At 44.5% G+C, this 19734-nt stretch overlaps 1 protein-coding gene and 1 long non-coding RNA gene across 2 annotated transcripts in view; one reads left to right on the top strand and one right to left on the bottom strand.

Moving 5' to 3' along the window:
• GCKR (glucokinase regulator) overlaps positions 1 to 16931 on the top strand; it is a 27130-nt gene extending 10199 nt beyond the window's left edge. Inside the window, exons 11-19 of the mRNA XM_050753989.1 lie at positions 10 to 108; positions 304 to 401; positions 750 to 826; positions 1197 to 1293; positions 1488 to 1585; positions 1679 to 1762; positions 7397 to 7546; positions 11387 to 11521; positions 12306 to 16931. Of these exons, the coding sequence (XP_050609946.1) occupies positions 10 to 108; positions 304 to 401; positions 750 to 826; positions 1197 to 1293; positions 1488 to 1585; positions 1679 to 1762; positions 7397 to 7546; positions 11387 to 11521; positions 12306 to 12476 (1009 nt within the window). The 3' untranslated portion in view covers positions 12477 to 16931. The remainder of the gene's footprint in view (positions 1 to 9; positions 109 to 303; positions 402 to 749; positions 827 to 1196; positions 1294 to 1487; positions 1586 to 1678; positions 1763 to 7396; positions 7547 to 11386; positions 11522 to 12305) is intronic.
• Positions 833 to 19734, bottom strand: LOC126933850 (uncharacterized). Its single transcript, XR_007718744.1, has 3 exons — positions 19670 to 19734; positions 3177 to 3331; positions 833 to 1286 (listed from the first exon to the last, which is right to left on the bottom strand). It is a non-coding gene; the product is annotated as an uncharacterized LOC126933850 (long non-coding RNA).

Raw genomic sequence — 19734 nt, 5'->3', positions numbered from 1 at the left:
TTCTCCCAGATGCCTCCTGGAAATCTTGCGGACATTCGAGCGAGCTCATCAGGTGACCTACAGCCAAAGCCCCAAGATTGCCACCCTGATGAAAAGCGTCAGCACCAGGTGTGTGGATATGTGTTTAGAGGTGGGGATGTGGCCTGGATGGAGACTACCGAGAGCAGGGAGACTCTATGAGACTTGTTAGCATGGTATGGGCGATGGGATTGCATGGTTTGTTGACTCCTGTGCTCTTCTGTGGACATCTCTGGCCTCTTTTCACTGTGATCTCTCATGTCCTGACCTCTGACCCATTCTCAGTCTGGAGAAGAAAGGCCATGTGTACCTGGTTGGCTGGCAGACCCTGGGCATCATCGCCATCATGGATGGAGTAGAGTGCATCCACACCTTTGGCGCTGGTGGGACCCCAGTCCAGACGTTCTTCCTGCTTCCTCCTGATCCCAACCAATTGGGCTGCTGTCCAGACACTGTCCTACTCCCAACCCATGGGTGTTCCTCAGTGTCCCTCCTTCCCTGTCTAAATAGGCACTTCAGTCAAATTCTTCTTCCTTGAACCCCAACTCAGTCCTTGATTCCTTCTCAGCTCCCACCCCTGTGCTTAACTATTGCCTCCCACATGGGCTACTCCTCACTCGATGCCCCACTTGCTACTTTTCCTCCCAGTCCCATTTTCTTACCCTGAAGCCTAGAACCTTCCTTTTCTATATAGCCAATCACTCATCTCTCCTTGTCCTTAAACTTCCCAGATTTCCGAGATGTCCGTGGCTTTCTCATTGGTGATCACAGTGACATGTTTAATCAGAAGGCTGAGCTCACCAACCAGGTCGGAGAAGAACAGGACTTGGGGAAGTTGGGGAGAACACTGGTGTGCTGAGGGTGGAAGAAAAGGGGAAAGTGAAGCTAGTTGAGAAGTTCATTGGAATAGGTGGTGCAGAGAAGAGAATATGGGTCGGAAGTCATGAGGCTCTGGCGCAGCATGGGCAGTGTGGAAGGCTCTAGATCCAGTCCCCAAACCTGGCACTAGTCCACTGACTTGTTACATCGTCTTGGACAAAACACTGTACCTTTTTGAACCTCAGCTCTCTCACCTGTAGACAAAAGTGTTAGATCTCCTCCACGGCCCGCTTTAGTCCTCAAGTCTGTGTTTTAGGGTGTTTGCATAGGAGGGACCCTCCCATCTTCTTCTGCCCCAGGGTCCCCAGTTCACCTTCTCCCAGGAGGACTTCTTGACTTCCATCCTGCCCTCCCTCACGGAAATTGACACTGTGGTCTTCATTTTCACCCTGGATGGTGAGAGGGAAGATGGGAGCGGTGAGGGCTGGGGAGTGGGGAAGTAGAATGACTCAGAGGAGCTGTCATTTTTCTCAGTCTTAGGGTACCTGCTTAGAGGGAGGGAATGGGTGAACATCCTGACCCAGCCAGGGGAGCAGGAGGAACAGCTGCATAGCCAGCCTTTCGACTCTAATGTCCTCCCCTTCTCCTAGACAACCTCACGGAGGTGCAGACTATAGTGGAGCAGGTGAAAGAGAAAACCAGCCACATCCAGGCCCTGGCACACAGCACCGTGGGGGAGACCTTGCCGGTGAGAGTCCAGCTGTGACGAGGGGACCCAGGTGGCAGTTGTGGCCAGGCCTTCCTGGAGATGGCTCTCCTGCTCCTCTTTCTCTCTCTCCAGATCCCTCTGAAGAAGCTCTTTCCCTCCATCATCAGCATCACATGGCCACTGCTTTTCTTTGAATATGAAGGAAACTTTGTCCAGGTATGGGGAATGAGAAGGTCCTATCTGCAGTAAGGGGCTCAGAGGGAGAGGGATTCCAGGAATCAAAAAACCCGAGGCTGGAGGGTAGAAAGCTTGGAGACCTCTCTGACCTTCACAAAGCCAGCTGGGCAAGGTCATGGGTTACCAGGCCACTAGTCAGAATTCCTAAGGCAATGATTTACTGGGCTCAGCTGTCTCTAGGAATATGCAAAAAGTGCGGGATAGGCCACCAGTCACCTGACAGATGTTCATTTGTCCTTTGGGACAGGTTAATTCTTTTTAATTTGAGACAGAGTCTCACTCTGTCGCCCAGGTTGGAGTGCAGTGGCGCGATCTCGGCTCACTGCAACTTCCGCCTCTTGGGTTCAAGTGATTCTCGTGCCTCAAGTAGCTGGCACTACAGGTGCGTGCCACCATGCCCAGCTAACTTTTGTATTTTTAGTAGGGATAGGGTTTCCTCATGTTGGCCAGGCTGGTCTCAAACTCCTGACCTCAAGTGATCTGCCTGCCTCGACCTCCCAAAGTGCTGGGATTACAGGTATGAGCCATTGTGCCTGGCTGGGACATGTTAATTCTTGATACCAAAGTCATCATCATTATTCAAAAGCTTTTACAGCACCTTTTATTTTTTATTTTTTGCAAATTTACTATGCTGAATTCATTGCAGATAACTTTACATGCATATAGTCCCTGCTTGCCAGTGAATTATAATCCAGCACAAGTACTGATAATAATTACAGAAATAATAGTCAGTGTGTGTACTCTTTGCAATTTAGAGCTTTGTGTGGGCTTTGGGAACTCTGGATGCCAGTCTAGCTCTGCTGTGTGGCCCAAGAAAGCAAGCAATTTTGCATCTGTGGTTCTCCGTTTTCTCATACACCACCGGCCCACCCTCCACGGGCAGAATCAGGGCCCTGAAGGGTTGCTCTGGAGAGGTGTGGTCTCTTATTCGTTATTCAAACCACGTCTGTCAGGAAGTTTCCTGGTTTGACCAGACACAGCTGAAACACTGACCTACCTGGACTTAGAGCTCTTATAACAAGAAGAGGAAGTTTCTCTGCCCCTGAACAGGGAATCCACCTCCTTCCAGTTTCATTTCATTTCGTTTCGTTTTCTTTTCTTTTCTTTCTCTCTCTCTTTCTCTCTCTCCTTCCTTCCTTCCTTCCTTCCTTCCTTCCTTCCTTCCTTCCTTCCTTCCTTCCTTCCTTCCTTCCTTCCTTCCTTCTTTCCTTCATTCCTTCCTTCCCTCCTTCCCTCCCTCTTTTCTTTTCTTTTCTTTTTTTGACAAGGTTTCACTCTTTGGCCCAGGCTAGAGTGCAGTGGTGCCATCTCAGCTCACTGCAACCTCCGCCTCCCCTGCTCAACTGATCCTCCCACCTCAGCTTCTGAAGTAAGTAGGACCACAGGCACTCACCACCATGACTGGCTAATTTTTGTATTTTTTGTAGAGACGAGGTTTCTCCATGTTGCCCAGGCTGGTTGCCAACTCCTAGACTCAAGTGATCCACCCGCCTTGGCCTCCCAAAGTGCTGGGATTACAGGCGTGAGCCACCACGCCTATCCAAAACACTGTATTTTTAAAGAAAAATGTTCATTTTAATAGCAATACATTTTTTTGTAGTAAAAACATTACAAATTACAGAAATGCAAAAAGGAAAAAATCACTCCAAATCCACCATCTTAAAAAAAAAAAAAAAAAAAAGAGACTCTGACAGATTTTGGAGAATGTCCTTCTAAATTTCTATTATATGCATATATAAATATATTTGTACAAAAGTAAGACCATACTTGATATGCTGTTTTAAAGTTGCTTTTTTTCATTTAAAATTATGAGCATCTTTCTGTACTAACAGATCACTATCATTGTCAAAAATTGTTATTATTATTATGTTTTTATCATGCCAGGACATGTTCTCATCTAATAGATCACTGCTATCATTTTTAATGTCAATGTAATATTGTATCCGCTGTATGGATGTACCATAAATTGTTTACTCTAACTCCAACTATTAGACACAGAGACAGCTTCAATATTAGGGTTTTTATTAAAGTGCTGCACTGAACATCCTTATACACACATTTTTTGGGAATTTGACTATTTCACCAGGATAAACCTCAAAAGCGAAATCATTGGGTCAAAGGGGATGTAAAATTTTGAAGCTTTTTGGTACATATAGTCAAATTGCCCTCCAAAGAGGTTTATAAATAAAGTGTGAAGTTGCTTGTTCCCTTACACCTTTGTAAATACTGGATAGCATCCTTATAAAAAATCTTTGCTAATTAGCAAAGCAACAAAAGGGCATTTCAGTGTTGTGCTAATTTTGTTTCACCATGTTGGCCAGGGGTTTCATCATGTTGGCCAGGCTGGTCTTGAACTCCTGACCTCAAGTGATCCACCCACCTCTGCCTCCCAAAGCACTGGGATTGTAGGCGTGGTCCAGAAAGCTTTTTCTAACACCTAAATTGTAAAGGAATTTCATCCATGTTTTCTGCTAGTAAAGATGGTTTCTTTTTTTCTTTTTTAAACACTTAGATCTTTAATTTATTGGGAGTTTATTCTTGTGTATGGGGTAAGGCATGAATCCAATTATATATTTTTCTAAGTGATTATCGAATTGTCCATATATATGTATATATTTTTTATTTTTTTGAGACAGAATCTCACTCTGCCACCCAGGCTGGAGTGCAGTGATGTGATCAGATTTCACAGCAACCTCAAACTCCTGGGCTGAAGCAATCATGTCACCTCAGCCTCCCAAGTAGCTGGGACTACAGGCACACACCACCATGCCTGGCTAATTAAATTTGTTTTTTTTTGTAGAGACAGGATTTTGCTGTGTTGTACAGGCTGGTCTCAAATCCCTGGCCTCAAGCAATCTTCCTGCCCCGACCACCCAAAGAGCTGGGATTACAGGGGTGAGCCACCATGCCTGGCTCCAATATAATTTTTTTAAGTTCATCTTTCCCTGAATGATTTAGGATGCTACCTACCTGTGTCACATACTCAGTTTCTATGTGCATTGGTCTATTTAAGGACTTTCTATTCTGTTCCACTGGTTTGTCTATTGATGTGCTGGTACCATATGTTTTAATTATAGAGGCATTATGGTATGTTTAGTGCCAGTAGGGTTTGTTCTTCATTCTTCTTCTTCTTTTTTTTTTTTTTTTTTGGAGACGGAGTCTCATTCTGTTGCCCAAATTGGAGTTCAATGGCATGATCTCGGCTCACTGCAACCTCCACTCTCCAGGTTCAAGTGATTATCTTGCCTCAGTCTCCCAAGTAGCTGGGATTACAGGCAGGTGCCAGCACGCCAGGCAAATTTTCTTTTGTGTTTTTAGTAGAGATCAGGTTTCACCCTGTTGGCCAGGCTGACCTCAAGTGATCTGCTCACCTCAGCCTCCCAAAGTGCTGGGATTATAGGTGTGAGCCACTGCACCCAGCCTATTCTTCTTTTTAAGGATTTTCCTGGCTATAACCAGGCCGATTTTTCCATGTGTACTTTAAAATGAACGTGTCTTACTCCAAATTATATAAAATTTAAAATATTTTTGTGTTAATGGTGTTCATGTTAGTGGTATAAATGGTTAGTGTTATAACCCAAATCTAACTGACCTTTCTCCCAAAGTGCAGTCTGACATACACCCTATAGCATCAGTACTGCATACTTACTGGCCAGTTTCATGCTGAAATTGGTCAGATATCTGTTCTTATACTTAGTGTCCTGGTCATTCATTTGTTAAAATGTTTTCAATATACCCTCTTCCAGGGTTTTGTGTGAACAGCTATTTCTAGAATTCCAGAATAAAGAAGTAAAAGTAGCAGTAGCCTGTTTCCTCAGCCTGGCTAGGACCATGTATATTAGTACTTTTTTTTTTTTTGATGATATAGAGTCTCATTCTGTCATCAGGCTGGAGTGCAGTGGTGCGATCTCAGCTCACTGCAACCTCTGCCTCCTGGGTTGAAGCAATTCTCCTGCCTCAGCCTCCTGAGTAGCTCTGACTTACAGGTGCTTGCTACCATACCTGGCTAATTTTTGTATTTTTAGTAGAGATGGGATTTCACCATGTTAGCCAGGATGGTCTCAGTCTCTTGACCTCATGATCCGCCTACCTTGGCCAGTACATTTTCATACTGCTCTAAAGAACTGCCTGAGACTAGGTGATTTATAAAGGAAAGAGGTTTAATTGATCCACAGTTCAGTATGGCTGGGGAGGCCTCAGGAAACTTACAATCATGGTGGAAGGTAAAGGGAAAGCAAGGTATCTTCTTCCCAAGGTGGCAGAAAGAAGTGCCAAGTGAAGGGGGAAGAGCCCCTTATAAAACCATCAGATCTCATGAGAACTCACTCACTATCCCAAGAATAGCATGGGGGAACCCCCCCGCCACTATGATTCAATTACCTCCCCCTGGTCTCTCCCTTGACACATGGGGACTGTGGGGATTACAATTCAAGATGAGATTTGGGTGAGGACACAAAGCTGCCTAACCATATCACCAATTAATTAATCCCCTCAACACCTTTACTGGGCCCCAGTTTCCCTGCTAATGTGCCAATAGGTGTTATAAGTGCCCCAAAGTGGACAAAATATAAGGGCCAAAAACAAGTGGCAGTTTTATACTCGCGATACCACGTTTGTACAACTTTTTAGTTTTTGACATGCCTTCACATAGGTTCTCTCATTCATCCAGGAAATATTTGCGGCAAAGTAGGAAATGCCCTCATCATTGAATCAGAAGACCTGGATTTAGGTCCTCATTCTGCGTCTCGTTATCATATGAGCTGCTCCAAGTTAATTTACTTCTGACCTCTAGTTGCCCTATATGTAAAAATGAGGATAGATAAACTTATTGTGTAGGGTTGTTACGAAAATTAAATAGAATTCATTTTTCAACAAACATTTTTTTTCCCCTGAGACATAGTCTCACTCTGTTGCCCAGGCTGGAGTGCAGTGGCACAATCTAGGCTCACTGCAACCTCCACCTCCCGGATTCAAGTGATTCTTGTGCCTCAGCCCCCCGCGTAGCTGGGATTACAGGTGTATGCCAGCACTCCCGGCTAATGTTTGTATTTTTAGTAGAGACAGTGTTTCATCGTGTTGGCTAGGTTTGTCAAGAACTCCTGACTTCAGGTGATCTGCCCACCTTGGCCTCCCAAAGTGGTGGGATTACAGGAGTGAGCCACTGTGCCTGGCCTTAACAAATGTATTGATCAGCAAACATGTCAGTCATGGTCTAAAAAACTGGGGCCCTGGAGCAGAGTAAGTCACCATCTCTGCCCTCTCAAGAAGCCTGTGGTTTAGTGGAATGAATCCCACTCCTGCTGTCAGATACCCGGGGAGAAAAAGGAACGATTCAGCAGGATCAAAATCCTAATGTGGAAGGACTCAGAGAACATGTCTGTCTACCTAGGGGTCAAAAACACAAATGGGTGAAGCTACCAGGTTTGCCTGAGACAGTTCTAGTTTACATCTACTGCCCTGACATTTAAACCCTGGGCTGCTCAAACAAATCATGTCTGCATTTTGGTCCCTGGTTCTTGACAGTTGGTTTCCCGTCTGATAACAGGGCCCTGTTCACTCTGCTGCTCTTCTGTCCTCTAATTTTTGACACCCCCGTGTGTCTGCCCTTTTCAGAAGTTCCAGCGTGAGCTAAGCACCAAATGGGTGCTGAATACAGTGAGTACAGGTGCTCATGTGCTTCTTGGGAAGATCCTACAAAACCACATGTTGGACCTTCGAATTAGCAACTCCAAGCTCTTCTGGCGGGCACTGGCCATGCTGCAGGTAGGGATATGATGGGGCAGGGCTGGGTGGGGCCTGGCCTCAATGCTTAGGCTGTCAGAGGAGGGCATTTCGCAGAGGTATGGAAATGTGTAAGAGTACAGGCTGCCTTTTCTATGTGCTTCTGCTCCTCCGATTAGGTGCATCTTCTCCTTAAGGAGTATGTGAGCACACTTGGGTGTGTTTGTGAAATTGTAATTATTAGGCAAGACTGTTTCAGTTACAAATGTGATGGAAAACGAGTTTATACTGGTTTAAGCTAAACAAAGAAAATGACAACTGATATAACTGAACAATCTTAGGGCAGCTAAATCTAATGTGTTCCAGAACTTTCCACCCTTAACTCTGCTTTCCTCTGTGTGGCTCTCATTCTTTTTTTTTTTTTTTTTTTTTGAGATGAGGTCTTGCGCTATCGCCCAGGCTGGAGTACAGCAGCGCTATTTCAGCTCAGCGCAGCCTCCGCCTCTGAGGTTCCAGTGATTCTCCTGCCTCAGCCTCCTGAGTATCTGGGATTACAGGCACCCACCACCATGCCCAGCTAATTTTGTATTTTTTAGCAGAGACAGGGTTTCGCCATGTTGGCCAGGCTGGTCTGGAACTCCTGACCTCAGGTGATCCACCCGCCTCAGCCTCCCTAAGTGCTGGGATTACAGGCGTAAGTCACTGCGCCCAGTCGTTGTTCTCATTCTTAGGCAAGTTTTCTCCATTAGGTGGCAAACTGGCCACCAGTAGTGCCAGCCTGACAACTTAGTTGGCAATACTAGTGGGCAAAGAACTTGCCTGTCCTGTGGTTCTTGCAAATGCCTGGTCGGAGGCTCTTGCTTGGGACACATGCATGTCCCTGAAGCAATCACTGTTTTCCAGGGCAAGGGGTGCTCTGCCCAGTCTGGTTCATGAGCTCTCCCTTCAGGATGGTGGTGGAAAAAGGGCTGGGAGGTGAGCCTCAATCCAACCTCATTACCTGAGCATGGGGGAGCGATAGATCCTCAGAAGAAAACCAAGGTGCTGATACCAGAAGGAGGAGTGGATGCTGAGCAGACGGCACAACAGGTGGTCATGAAAATGGGGTCGCCAGATTCAGCAAATAAAAATACAGGACACCCAGTTAAATTTGAATTTCAGATAAATATGGAATAATTTTTTCATTAAGTATGCTCTATGTAATATTTGAGATTTTTATATTTTTTTCATTATATATTTGGATGTCCTGTATTTTTGTTCACAAAATCTGGCAACCCTATGTGAAAGGAATCAATCGATGAACATTTAGTGAGCACCCACCAGGTCCCCAAAATAAACTATGGTTCTTACTGAAGTCCAGTGGAGGTACAAAGAAGGTGGGGGTCAGTATGCATTATAGCAAAAAGAAGGCCTCATGGAAGAGGTGGTATTTGAGCTAGGCCTGGTGGTTATGGCTTGGACATATGGACAGAAGGGCATTCCTGTTAGGTCATTCACCAAGTCCCAGAAGGGGGACTGGGCATGATATGTGAGGGACACAGGTCTGACCAGAGTGGCGAGTCACTTTAGAGCACAGTGAGGGATTGTGAAGAAGTAGGAAGGGGAGGATGTGGAAAGTTAAAGTCAGGCAGGAATTTGGACTTGCCAGATGCAGCTAGACCTGTGCTGTCCAAAACACTGGCCACTAGTCGCATGTGGCTACTGAGCACTTGAAATGTGGCTAGTGTGACTAAGGAACTGAATTTTTAATTTTATGTAAAAACCAAAGCTGTATAATTTTTAAATTAAATGTAACTTTAATGTTTTGGTAGGACTACATTTCGCTTTTTAGCATTGCAAATCTAGCACCCAAATTGAGGTGGGCTGGCTGGGCATGGTGGCTCATGCTGTAATCCCAGCATTCTGGGAAGCCAAAGCGGGCAGATCACTTGAGGTCAGGAGTTCGAGACCAGCCTGGCCAACATGGTGAAATCCTGTCTCTACTAAAAACAAAACAAAACAAAACAAAACAAAAAAATTCCGGGCATGTTGGCACAGGCCTATAGTCCTCTATTAGGGAGGCTGAGGCAGGAGAATTGCTTGAATCTGGGAGGTGGAGGTTTCAGTGAGCCAAGACAGTGCCACTCCACTCCAGCCTAGGTGACAGAGTGAGACTCTCTCTCAAAAAAAAAAAAAAAAAATCAAAAAGAGTCACAAAAAACCAAATTGAGGTGTGCTCTAGTTGTAAAATACACACTTGATTTCAAAATACAAAATATGAATATAGAAAAATATTGCAAAATATCTCACTAATAATGTTTAATGTTGTTTACATTGGGTTATATACTGGGTTAAATGAAATATATTATTAAAATTGATTTCAGGCCAGGCATGGTGGCTCATGCCTATAATCCCAGCACTTTGGGAGGACAAGGTGGGCAGATCACAAGGTCAGGAGAAATAGGTGAAATCAATTTTTTTTTTTTTTGAGATGTATTCTCGCTCTGTCACCCAGGCTGGAGTGCAGTGGCATGATCTTGGCTCACTGCAACCTCTGCCTCCTGGGTTCAAATGATTCTCCTGCCTCAGCCTCCTGAGTAGCTGGGATTACAGGCATGCACCACCACGCCTAGCTAATTTTTTTTTTTGTATTTTTAGTAGAGATGAGGTTTCACCATATTGGCCAGGTTGGTCTCCAACTCCTGACCTTGTGATCTGCCTGCCTTGGCCTCTCAAAGTGCTGGAATTACAGGCGTGAGCCGCCGTGCCTGGCCAATTTCACCTATTTCTTTTTTTTAATACATCTACTAAAAACACACGTGTGGTTTGCATTATTTTTTTTTCTTTATTTTTATTTTTTTAGAGACAGGGTCTCACGCTGTTACCAAAGCTGGAGTGCAGTGCAGTGGCACCATCATGGCTCCCTACAGCTCAAACTCCTGAGCTCAGGCAATCCTCCCACCTCAGCCTCCTGAGTAGCTGGGACGATAGGCAGGTGCCACCACACCCAGCTAATTTATTTTATTTTTTGTAGAGATGGGGTCTTGCTATGTTCCCTAGGCTGGTCTTGAACTCCTGGGCTCCAGTGATCCTCCTGTTTTGACCTCCCAAAGTGCTGGGATTACAGGTGTGAGCCACCATGCCCAGCCTTGCATTATATTTCTACCGGACAATGCTGAGCTAGACAGAGAGGAGGGTAGTGACAAAATGGAAGCAGTGTTTGCAGATGAACAGTCTTACATTAGTGTGCAAGATGGATGTGGTTATAGAGGAAACTAGAGAGAGGGAGTCCAGATTACCAACCTACAGGATTGGTGTGACATGCATGCAAATTTGACCAATTTGCCATTAATTCTCCAGTTTAACCCAGCCAATCAAGCCCACCACCAACCCCCTTAACCTAGTTTTTCTTTTCTTTTTTTTTTTTTTTTGAGACGGAGTCTTGCTCTGTCGCCCAGGCTGGAGTGCAGTGGCTGGATCTCAGCTCACTGCAAGCTCCGCCTCCCGGGTTTACGCCATTCTCCTGCCTCAGCCTCCCGAGTAGCTGGGACTACAGGCGCCCGCCGCCTCGCCCGGCTAGTTTTTTTTTTGTATTTTTTAGTAGAGACGGGGTTTCACCGTATTAACCAGGATGGTCTTGATCTCCTGACCTTATGATCCGCCCGTCTCGGCCTCCCAAAGTGCTGGGATTACAGGCTTGAGCCACCACGCCCGGCTAACCTAGTTTTTCTTTACACCTGGGAATTATGAGTTTAGGATTGCCAACATGGACAAATCATCTACAGCCTCTACAGCCAGGCTTTGGGATCCCAGCCTCCCACTCTCATAGCTTCTTCTCCAGTGACTCCATTCTTAGTTCCTCTGGCCTTTAGCCTGACACTGATCTTACCACTTTTTCCTTAGCGGTTCTCTGGACAGTCCAAGGCTCGATGCATCGAGAGCCTCCTCCGAGCAATCCACTTTCCCCAGCCACTGTCAGATGATATTCGGGCTGCTCCCATCTCCTGCCATGTCCAGGTTGCACATGAGAAGGAACAGGTATCCTGCCCACTGCTGGTCATTCAACAAATACTTCTTGAGTACTTTCAATGTGCCAAGAAGTTTGTTTGGCACTGGGTTTACAAAGCTCAGTGACATTCTCCTCACAAGGACCTCCACATTCATGGGGGAGACATGACTGTGATAAGTGGTCATGGAGGTGTGAAAAAGGTACTACAGGGGCACAGAAAAGGGGTCTTCTATTCTGCCTAGGAAGGGAGTCAGGAAAAAGAGGCAGAAAGGGTATTTGGACTGGGTTTTGAAGGACGAATAGGAGTTTTCCTCGTCAAAATGAAGGTTTCTCTCTGCTCTTAATCCACCTTGTTACCACCTTCTAGTCTTCATAACATCCAATTTCCATCTAACCTGGTGGCTCCTGATTCCTATATCAAATGCTTTAACTCCTGCAGGGTTCTGTTTTTTTTTTGAGAGGGAGTCTTGCTCTGTCACCTGGGCTGCTGGAGTGCAGTGGCGCGATCTTGGCTCACTGCAACCTCTGCGCTCCCGGGTTCAAGAGATTCTCTTGCTTCATCCTCCCAAATAACTGGGATTACAGGTGCCAGCCACCAATGCCTGGCTAATTTTTGTATTTTTAGTAGAGATGGGGTATCGCCATATTGGCCAGGCTTGTCTCAAACTCCTGAACTTAAGTGATCTGCCTGCCTCGGCCTCCCAAAGTGCTGGGATTACAGGTGTGAGCCACTGTGCCCGACCTTCCCCCGGGGTTCTTTCTCAAATGACCTAATTCCCTCAGGCTTCAGTGTCCACTGCCTCTTCCCCACAGGTGATCCCCATCGCCTTGCTGAGCCTCCTATTCCGGTGCTCGATTACTGAGGCTCAGGCACACCTGGCTGCAGCTCCTTCTGTCTGTGAGGCTGTCAGGAGTGCTCTTGCTGGGCCAGGTCAGAAGCGCACCGCGGACCCCCTGGAGATCCTAGAGCCTGACGGTCAGTGAACCGGTGTTTCTGGGTGGGTGAAAGGGGCCCAACCCTGCCCACTTCAGCCCAGCCGGCCCAAGGGGACTTGTGCTAGTAGCATATGTGGGAGGAAGAAGTCCCGTTTCCAGGGGCACCAGCAGCCCAGGGTAGGGAGAAAGATTCTCTCCATTTTGGGGGAGAGTTCTTGCTCTTGACCTAGTGGTTTCTACTCTCAGCGACTTATTCCGATTTGAGAAATAAAATGAAATGTCTTATTTTGGAAAGTTAACCTTTCAAAGTCAGTAAATCAAATAGTAGATTAGAGGTGGGACAGGATGGGTGGCATGGGTTGGTCTTAACAGCAGATTTGTTTCTTTAATTCTGCCCCCAACTCAATTTCATTGGTCCCTAATACAAACCTTATACTAACATCCCTATATTTTCATTACCAACATGCAGCCAGGTGTACATACGTGCACACACACTCCAATCCCACACAGACACACAATGAGAGGTGGGAACTTTTAGATAATTCCAGGGGAAGAGGGAAGAAGTTGTGTACTTAACATAGGAAATCCAGAAAAAGGGCAGTCTTCATCAGACATGACAAGATCTAGAATGAATGCTACATCCACACATTAGACCATGAAATGAGGGTCACATCCCCTGCCTGTGTTTGTAAGAGGAACATAAGGAACTCTGGGGGTGCTGAAAGCCCTTGGTGGTGGGACCCAACAAACACTAGAAACCCCAGGCTGTACATTTTAGACATCAGCTGCCCCATGTTTTGACAAATTAAAGGACCCTTGTTCATCCTAGATTCATGGCAGCTCGTTAGGGCCTGTGATATATGGCCCTGACAGTAGAGAGCTGATTCCTCCTTGTGCCTGAGAAATATCCAGGTAATAGACACTCAGGAACATTCCTCTGGGGATGAAACTTGCTGGAAAGGTCCCCGGAACTTTTAGGCAGGAGGGTGACTGCAAAGGAGCCAGATTTTGGTTTTATGGGGATAGGGTAATCAACCTTTTTAAGGTGGCCATGGGCCCCTCTGTGCATCTGCGGGCCTGCAGCCTCTATCTGAGCTCTGTTTTCCTGTTCCACATCTTCACACTGATGCCTTGGATCATCAGTAATCCCCCTTTCCCCAGCCACTACTCTCACGGTGCTTTCTGAGTACCACCCCTTTCATCCTCCACAAACACCTCTCCCAAATTCAAGATAGCTAAAATTAGGAAAGGCTCCTGCAAAGGCCCTCTGCTTCTCTTTACCCACAACTCCCTACCACATTCTTTCATGGGGTCAGTTCATCTCTGAGCATGGTGTCATGAACAGTGTCAAGTCTGAGACGATACCTAGCATTCTGGGACCCCAAAAGTCAGAGCACCCCTTGATCCTGTTGATAATACCAACCTGTACAGTAGCTCCTCTCCCATATTTGGAGGGGCTAGGGCACAGGGTTAGATTTCTTCAAGGCTGGATGCAGAAGAACTCTAGAAGCCCTGAGTTCTTTTAGTTGCCAAGTACATGGATGGCATGAAGACATCAAGTGAATTCAATTCTTACATAGTTGGACACAATATTCAGGTATTATGGACAAGGTGGAGGACTGTTCAGCCTTGGGGGACATTAGAAGCTAGACACACTCTGGCATTGTGGCAGAGACAAAGATGACTAAGATCTGATCCCTACCCCTTAGAAACTCACAAGCACATAGCAATTGGAATACAAGACAGAGTTGAAGTGGATTAAACAGCAGGGTAAGTACAGAGAGCTGTTGAAATTACAGAGTAGGCCAAGAGTCAAGGAAAGTTTTGGAAGAAAGGAGGCTGGGGTGGGGTAAAGGAACAGCCAAAGAAAACCCAAGAAGGTTTGAAGACTCACAGTGGGATATGGATCTGATAGCAGAGAATCCGGTCATTGTCAATGGGATTTGTGCTCTAGGCAGAGCTAAACAAGTTCAAAGATTTTTTTAGAACTATTCAGAGACAAATGATAGGGTGACAACTTTTGCGGTTATTTGGAGAAAGTAAACATCTGAGGGCAAAAACAGCAAGAGAGTAATCCATTATTAATACAAGGCAGTAATTATGTAGAAAGTACTAAAGGGCCTGGGCCTGAAGACTGGATTAGATTGTGGAAGATGAAGAAAACAATTTCCCAGCGTATGTATTTGCTGGATCAAAAGCAAAAGGGGGCCAGGTGTGCCATCCTAGCTACTTGAGAGGCTGAGATGGGAAGATCACTTGAGTACAGGAGTTCAAGGCCAGGCTGGGCAACATAACAAGACCCTGGCTCTAAAAAAGAAAAAAAAAACAAGAGGGGGTGGGGCAAAAGATATTTGGATATTGCACATACTCTAAGCCTGATATTTTTTATATATATAACGGAACTCATGAACTCGCCTCCAAAATCAGCTAGCTATTCTTTTCATAATTTAGACTGTCTGTCTCTCCTTTTTTTTTTTTTTAAGGAAAGAGTCTCACTATGTTGTCCAGACTGCAGTGCAGTGGTGCGGTCATAGCTCACTGCAGCCTCGAACTCCTTGGCTCAAGCAGTCTTCCTGCCTCAGCCTCCCGAGTAGCTAGACTGCAAATGTGCACCACCACATCCGGCTCAATTTTTTTTTTTTTTTTTTGTAGAGATAGGGCCTTGCTACGTTGCTCAGGCTGGTCTTGATTCCTGGCCTCCAGTGATCTTACTGCTTTAGCCACCCAAAGTGCTGGGATCATATGTGCAAATCACCATACCTGGCCAACATTCATCTGGTCTAACATTCAGATTGTTCAGAATGTTACACAGCCTGGAGCCAGCTCTTGAATATTAGATAGGCTGTAACATTGAAAGAGGATGTTGGGACCAGGTAGGAGACAGAGGGGCCTCCATTTGGTTTCAGGGATGGGCTCTACAAATACAGCAAAAATGCCTAAGATCCAGTGGAAACTTAGGGTTGGACCCAATTGGACAGGTGGGTCAAATCCTAGGGTTGAGAGGACAGGTACTGTATCTAGGTGATGCAAAATGCTCCCATCCTGGGAGACAGAAGTGGGTCATTTTTAAGCTAGTGACTGGGGTGCTGTGAAAAAGATAAGGAAAAAGACAAGAAGAGGATCCCTGGAGCATCTTGTAGTCACAGAAAGTAAAGAATTGCTCAAAACCTCCACATGGATGAGAATATGTCAAAGGGATACAGGAGCCATTGTGAAAGAGCTGCTAGTGCCTAAAGTGGGAACAATTTGAGCAACAAAATAAATACACAAGCTGGGCATGATGGTAGATGACAGTAGTCCCAGCTACTTGGGAAGTGAGGTGGGAGGATCGATTCCGTAAGCCCAGGAGGTCGAGTCTGCAGTGAGCTGTGATCACGCACTGCACTCCAGCCTGGGCGACAGAGTGAGACCCTGTCTCAAATAAATAAATAAAATAAAATAACACTTGGTTTAAAAAATACATAAATACACGTGAATTCATACCATTATAAGCAAATGATTGAATAAATAAAGTGTGGGAAAGTACCAATTTTTCCTAAAGAATTCTAAATAATAAACACATACACACGCACGCACACACACACACACTCCTTTAGGAAATGGAGCTTAATCACCCCACACCACCTCTCCTCCAATGTGGGTTAGATTTAGGGGCTCTCTTACAAAAAAACAGAGTATGGGAAAGGGAATGGATTTTACAGTGGAAAAACCAGGCAAGCACTACCCTAATCAAGTAATCAAAATGAGCATCACCAGCTGGTATCATGTACCTCCTGATATGATATATGAGAAGGGCATGTCACCTCTGTGGTATTCTTCCCCCAAACACATAACCTCAGTCTAAGCATAAAGAAAACATCACAGTAACCCAGCTTTAGGGACATATTACAAAATACCTGTTCATATTACAAAATACCTGAAAATTTTCAGTCGTGGAAAACAAGGAAAGACTGAGAAACTGTCATAGACCAGAAGAGGCTTAGGAGGCATGATTCATGTACAGGGTGCTACCCTCGGTTGGATCCTGGAAAGATAAAGGACTTTAGTGGCAAAACTGGTGAAATCACATGAAATCTGGAGTTTAGTTAATAGTAAATATACCAATGTTAATCTCATAGTTTTGACAAATGTACCAAAGTTATATAAGATGTTAATGTTAGGTGAAACTAGGTGAAGAATATATGGGATATACTATCTTTGTAACTTTTCTGTAAACCTGACATTTTTCGAAAACAAAAAAGTTTATTCAAAAAATAAACTGAAAACCTTTCCTCTTAGATCTGGAACATGACAAAGATCCCCACTTTCACTACTGTTATTCAACGTAGTACTGGAAGTCCTAGCTAGAGCAATCAGACAAGAGAAAGAAATAAAGGATATCCAAATTGGAAAGGAAGAAGTCAAGTTATCCTTATTTGAAGATGATGTGATTATTTATTTATTTAATAATTATTATTATTGTTTTTGAGACACAGTCTCGCTCTGTCGCCCAGGCTGAGGTGCAGTGGCACAATCTCGGCTCACTGCAACCTCCGCCTCCCGGGTCCAATTGATTCTCCTGCCTCGGCCTCCTGAGTAGCTGAGATTATAGGTGCATGCCACCATGCCTGGCTAATTTTTTATATATTTTTTTAGTAGAGACGGGGTTTCACCATGTTGGCCAGGCTGGTCTCGAACTCCTGACCTTGTGATCCACCTGCCTCAGCCTCCCAAAGTGTTGGGATTACAGGTGTGAGTCACTGCACCCGGCAAAATCTCTACAATGAAAACTATAAAACACTGATGAGAGAAATTGAAGATGGCATAGAAAAATGGAAAGATATTCCATAATCATGGATTAGAAGAATCAGTGTTAAAATGTCCATAGTACCCAAAGCAATCTATAGCTTCAATGCAATCCCTATCAAAATATCAATGACATTCTTCACAGAAATAGAAAAAAACGTCCTAAAATTTATATGGAACCACAAAAGACCTAGAATAACCACAGCTATCCTGAGCAAAAAGAACAAAACTAGAGAAATCCATTACCTAACTTCAAATTACATTACAGAGTTATAGTAACCAAAGCAGCATGGTACTGGCATAAAAACAGATACATAGACCAATGTAACAGAATAGATAACTCAAAAACAAATTCATATACCTACAGTGAACTCATTTTTGACAAAGGTGCCAAGAACATACATTGGGGAAAAGACAGTTTCTTTAATAAATGATTCTGGGAAAAGTGGATCTCTCATATGGTTTGGTTCTGTGTTGCCACCCAAATCTCATGTTGAATTATAATTCTCAATGTTGCAGGAGGGACCTGCTGGGAGGCGACTGGATAATGGGAGTAGAGTTCCCCCATTCTGTTTTCATGATAGTGAATGAGTTATCACAAGATCTTATGGTTTAAAAGTGTGTGGCACTCTCCTCTTCGTGCTTTCTCTCTTTCCTGCTGCTGTGTGAAGAAGGTGTTGGCTTCTGCTTCGCCTTCCACCATGATTGTAAGTTTCCTAAGGCCTCCCAGTCATATTTCCTGTTAAGCCTGTGAAACTGTGAGTCAATTAAACCTCCTTTCTTCATAAATTACTCACTCTCAGGTAGTGTATCCATATGCAGAAGAATGAAACTAGACCCCTATCTCTTGCCATATACAAAAATCAAATCAAAATGGATTAGAGACTTAAATCTCAAATTATGAAACTACTGTCAGAAAACATTGGGGGAAACTCTCTAGGACAGTACCTTGGGCAAAAGTTTCTTGAGTAATTTTCTATAAGCACAGGAAACCAAAGCAAAAATGGACAAATGGGATCACATTAAGTTAAAAAGCTTTTGCACAGCAAAGGAAATAACAAAGTGAAGAGACAATCCACAGAATGGGAGAAAATGTTTAGAAACTACCCATATGACAAGGGATTAATAACTGTATATATTATATGTGGAGCTCAACTCTATAGGAAGAAATCTAATAATCCAATTTAAAAATTGGCAAAAGATTCGAATAGACGGCTGGGTGTGGTGGCTTATGCCTGTAATCCCAGTACTTTGGGAGGCTGAGGTGGGCGAATCACGAGGTCAGGAGTTCAAGAACAGCCTGGCCAACATGGTGAAACCCCGTCTCTACTAAAAATACAAAAATTAGCTGGGCATGGTGGCACGTGCCTGTAATCCCAGCTACTAGGGAGGTTAAGGCAGGAGAATTGCTTGAACCAGGACCCAGGAGGTGGAGGTTGTAGTGAGCCGAGATTGTACCATTGCACTCCAGCCTGGGCTACAGAGCAAGACTCTATCTCCAAAAAAAAAAAAAAAAAAAAAAAAAAGATTTGAATAGACATTTCTCAAAAGAAGACATACAAATGGCAAACAATTATATGAAAAAGTGCTCAACTCAACATCACTGATCATCAGAGAAATGCAAATCAAAACTACAATGAGATATTATCTCACTCCAATTAAAATGGCTTTTATACAAAAGACAGGCAGTAACAAATGCTGGAGAGAATGTGTAGAAAAGGGAACCCTCGTATACTGTTGGGAATGTAAATTAGTATAGCCGCTATGGAGAGCAATACCACTGCTGGATATAAAGACAAAAGAAAGGAAACCAGTATATTGAAGAGATGTCTGCACTCCCATGTTTGCTGCAGCACTGTTCACAATAGCCAAAATTTGGAAGCAACCTAAGTGTCCATCAACAGATGAACAAGTAAAGAAAATGTGGTACATATACACAATGGAGTACTATTCATCCATAAAAAAATAAGATTCTGTCATTTGCAACAACATGAATAGAACTTATTTCACTTATTATGTTAGGTGAAATAAGCCAGGTACAGAAAAACAAATGTTGCGTGTTCTCACTTACTTGTGGGATCTAAAAATCGAAACAGGCTGGGCGTGGTGGCTCGCCTGTAATCCCAGCACTTTGGGAGGCCAAGGCAGGTGGATCACTTGAGGTTAGAAGTTCAAGACCGGCCTGGTCAACATGGCAAAACCCTTCTCTACTAAAAATACAAAAATTAGCTAGGTGTGGTGGCGGGCGCCTGTAATACCAGCTACTTGGGAGGCTGAGGCAGGAGAATGGCTTGAACCCGGGAGGCAGAGATTGCAGTGAGCTGAGATTGTGCCACTGCACTCCAGCCTGGAGACAGAGTGAGACTCCAGCTCAAAAAAAAAAAAAAAAAAAAAAAAAAAAAAAAATTACTTGACCTTATATTCTAGTTTGTGGTTTGGGACATTTAACACCATACCTGGACTTCCGGGGAGTGACTAGCTCCAGAGAAAATGCTTGTAGGGCAGAACGGGCCACTTGGGA

Source organism: Macaca thibetana, chromosome 13 (genome assembly GCF_024542745.1).
Source record: "Macaca thibetana thibetana isolate TM-01 chromosome 13, ASM2454274v1, whole genome shotgun sequence".
NCBI lineage: Eukaryota > Metazoa > Chordata > Mammalia > Primates > Cercopithecidae > Macaca > Macaca thibetana.
This window is presented reverse-complemented; position numbering and strand designations above follow the sequence as displayed.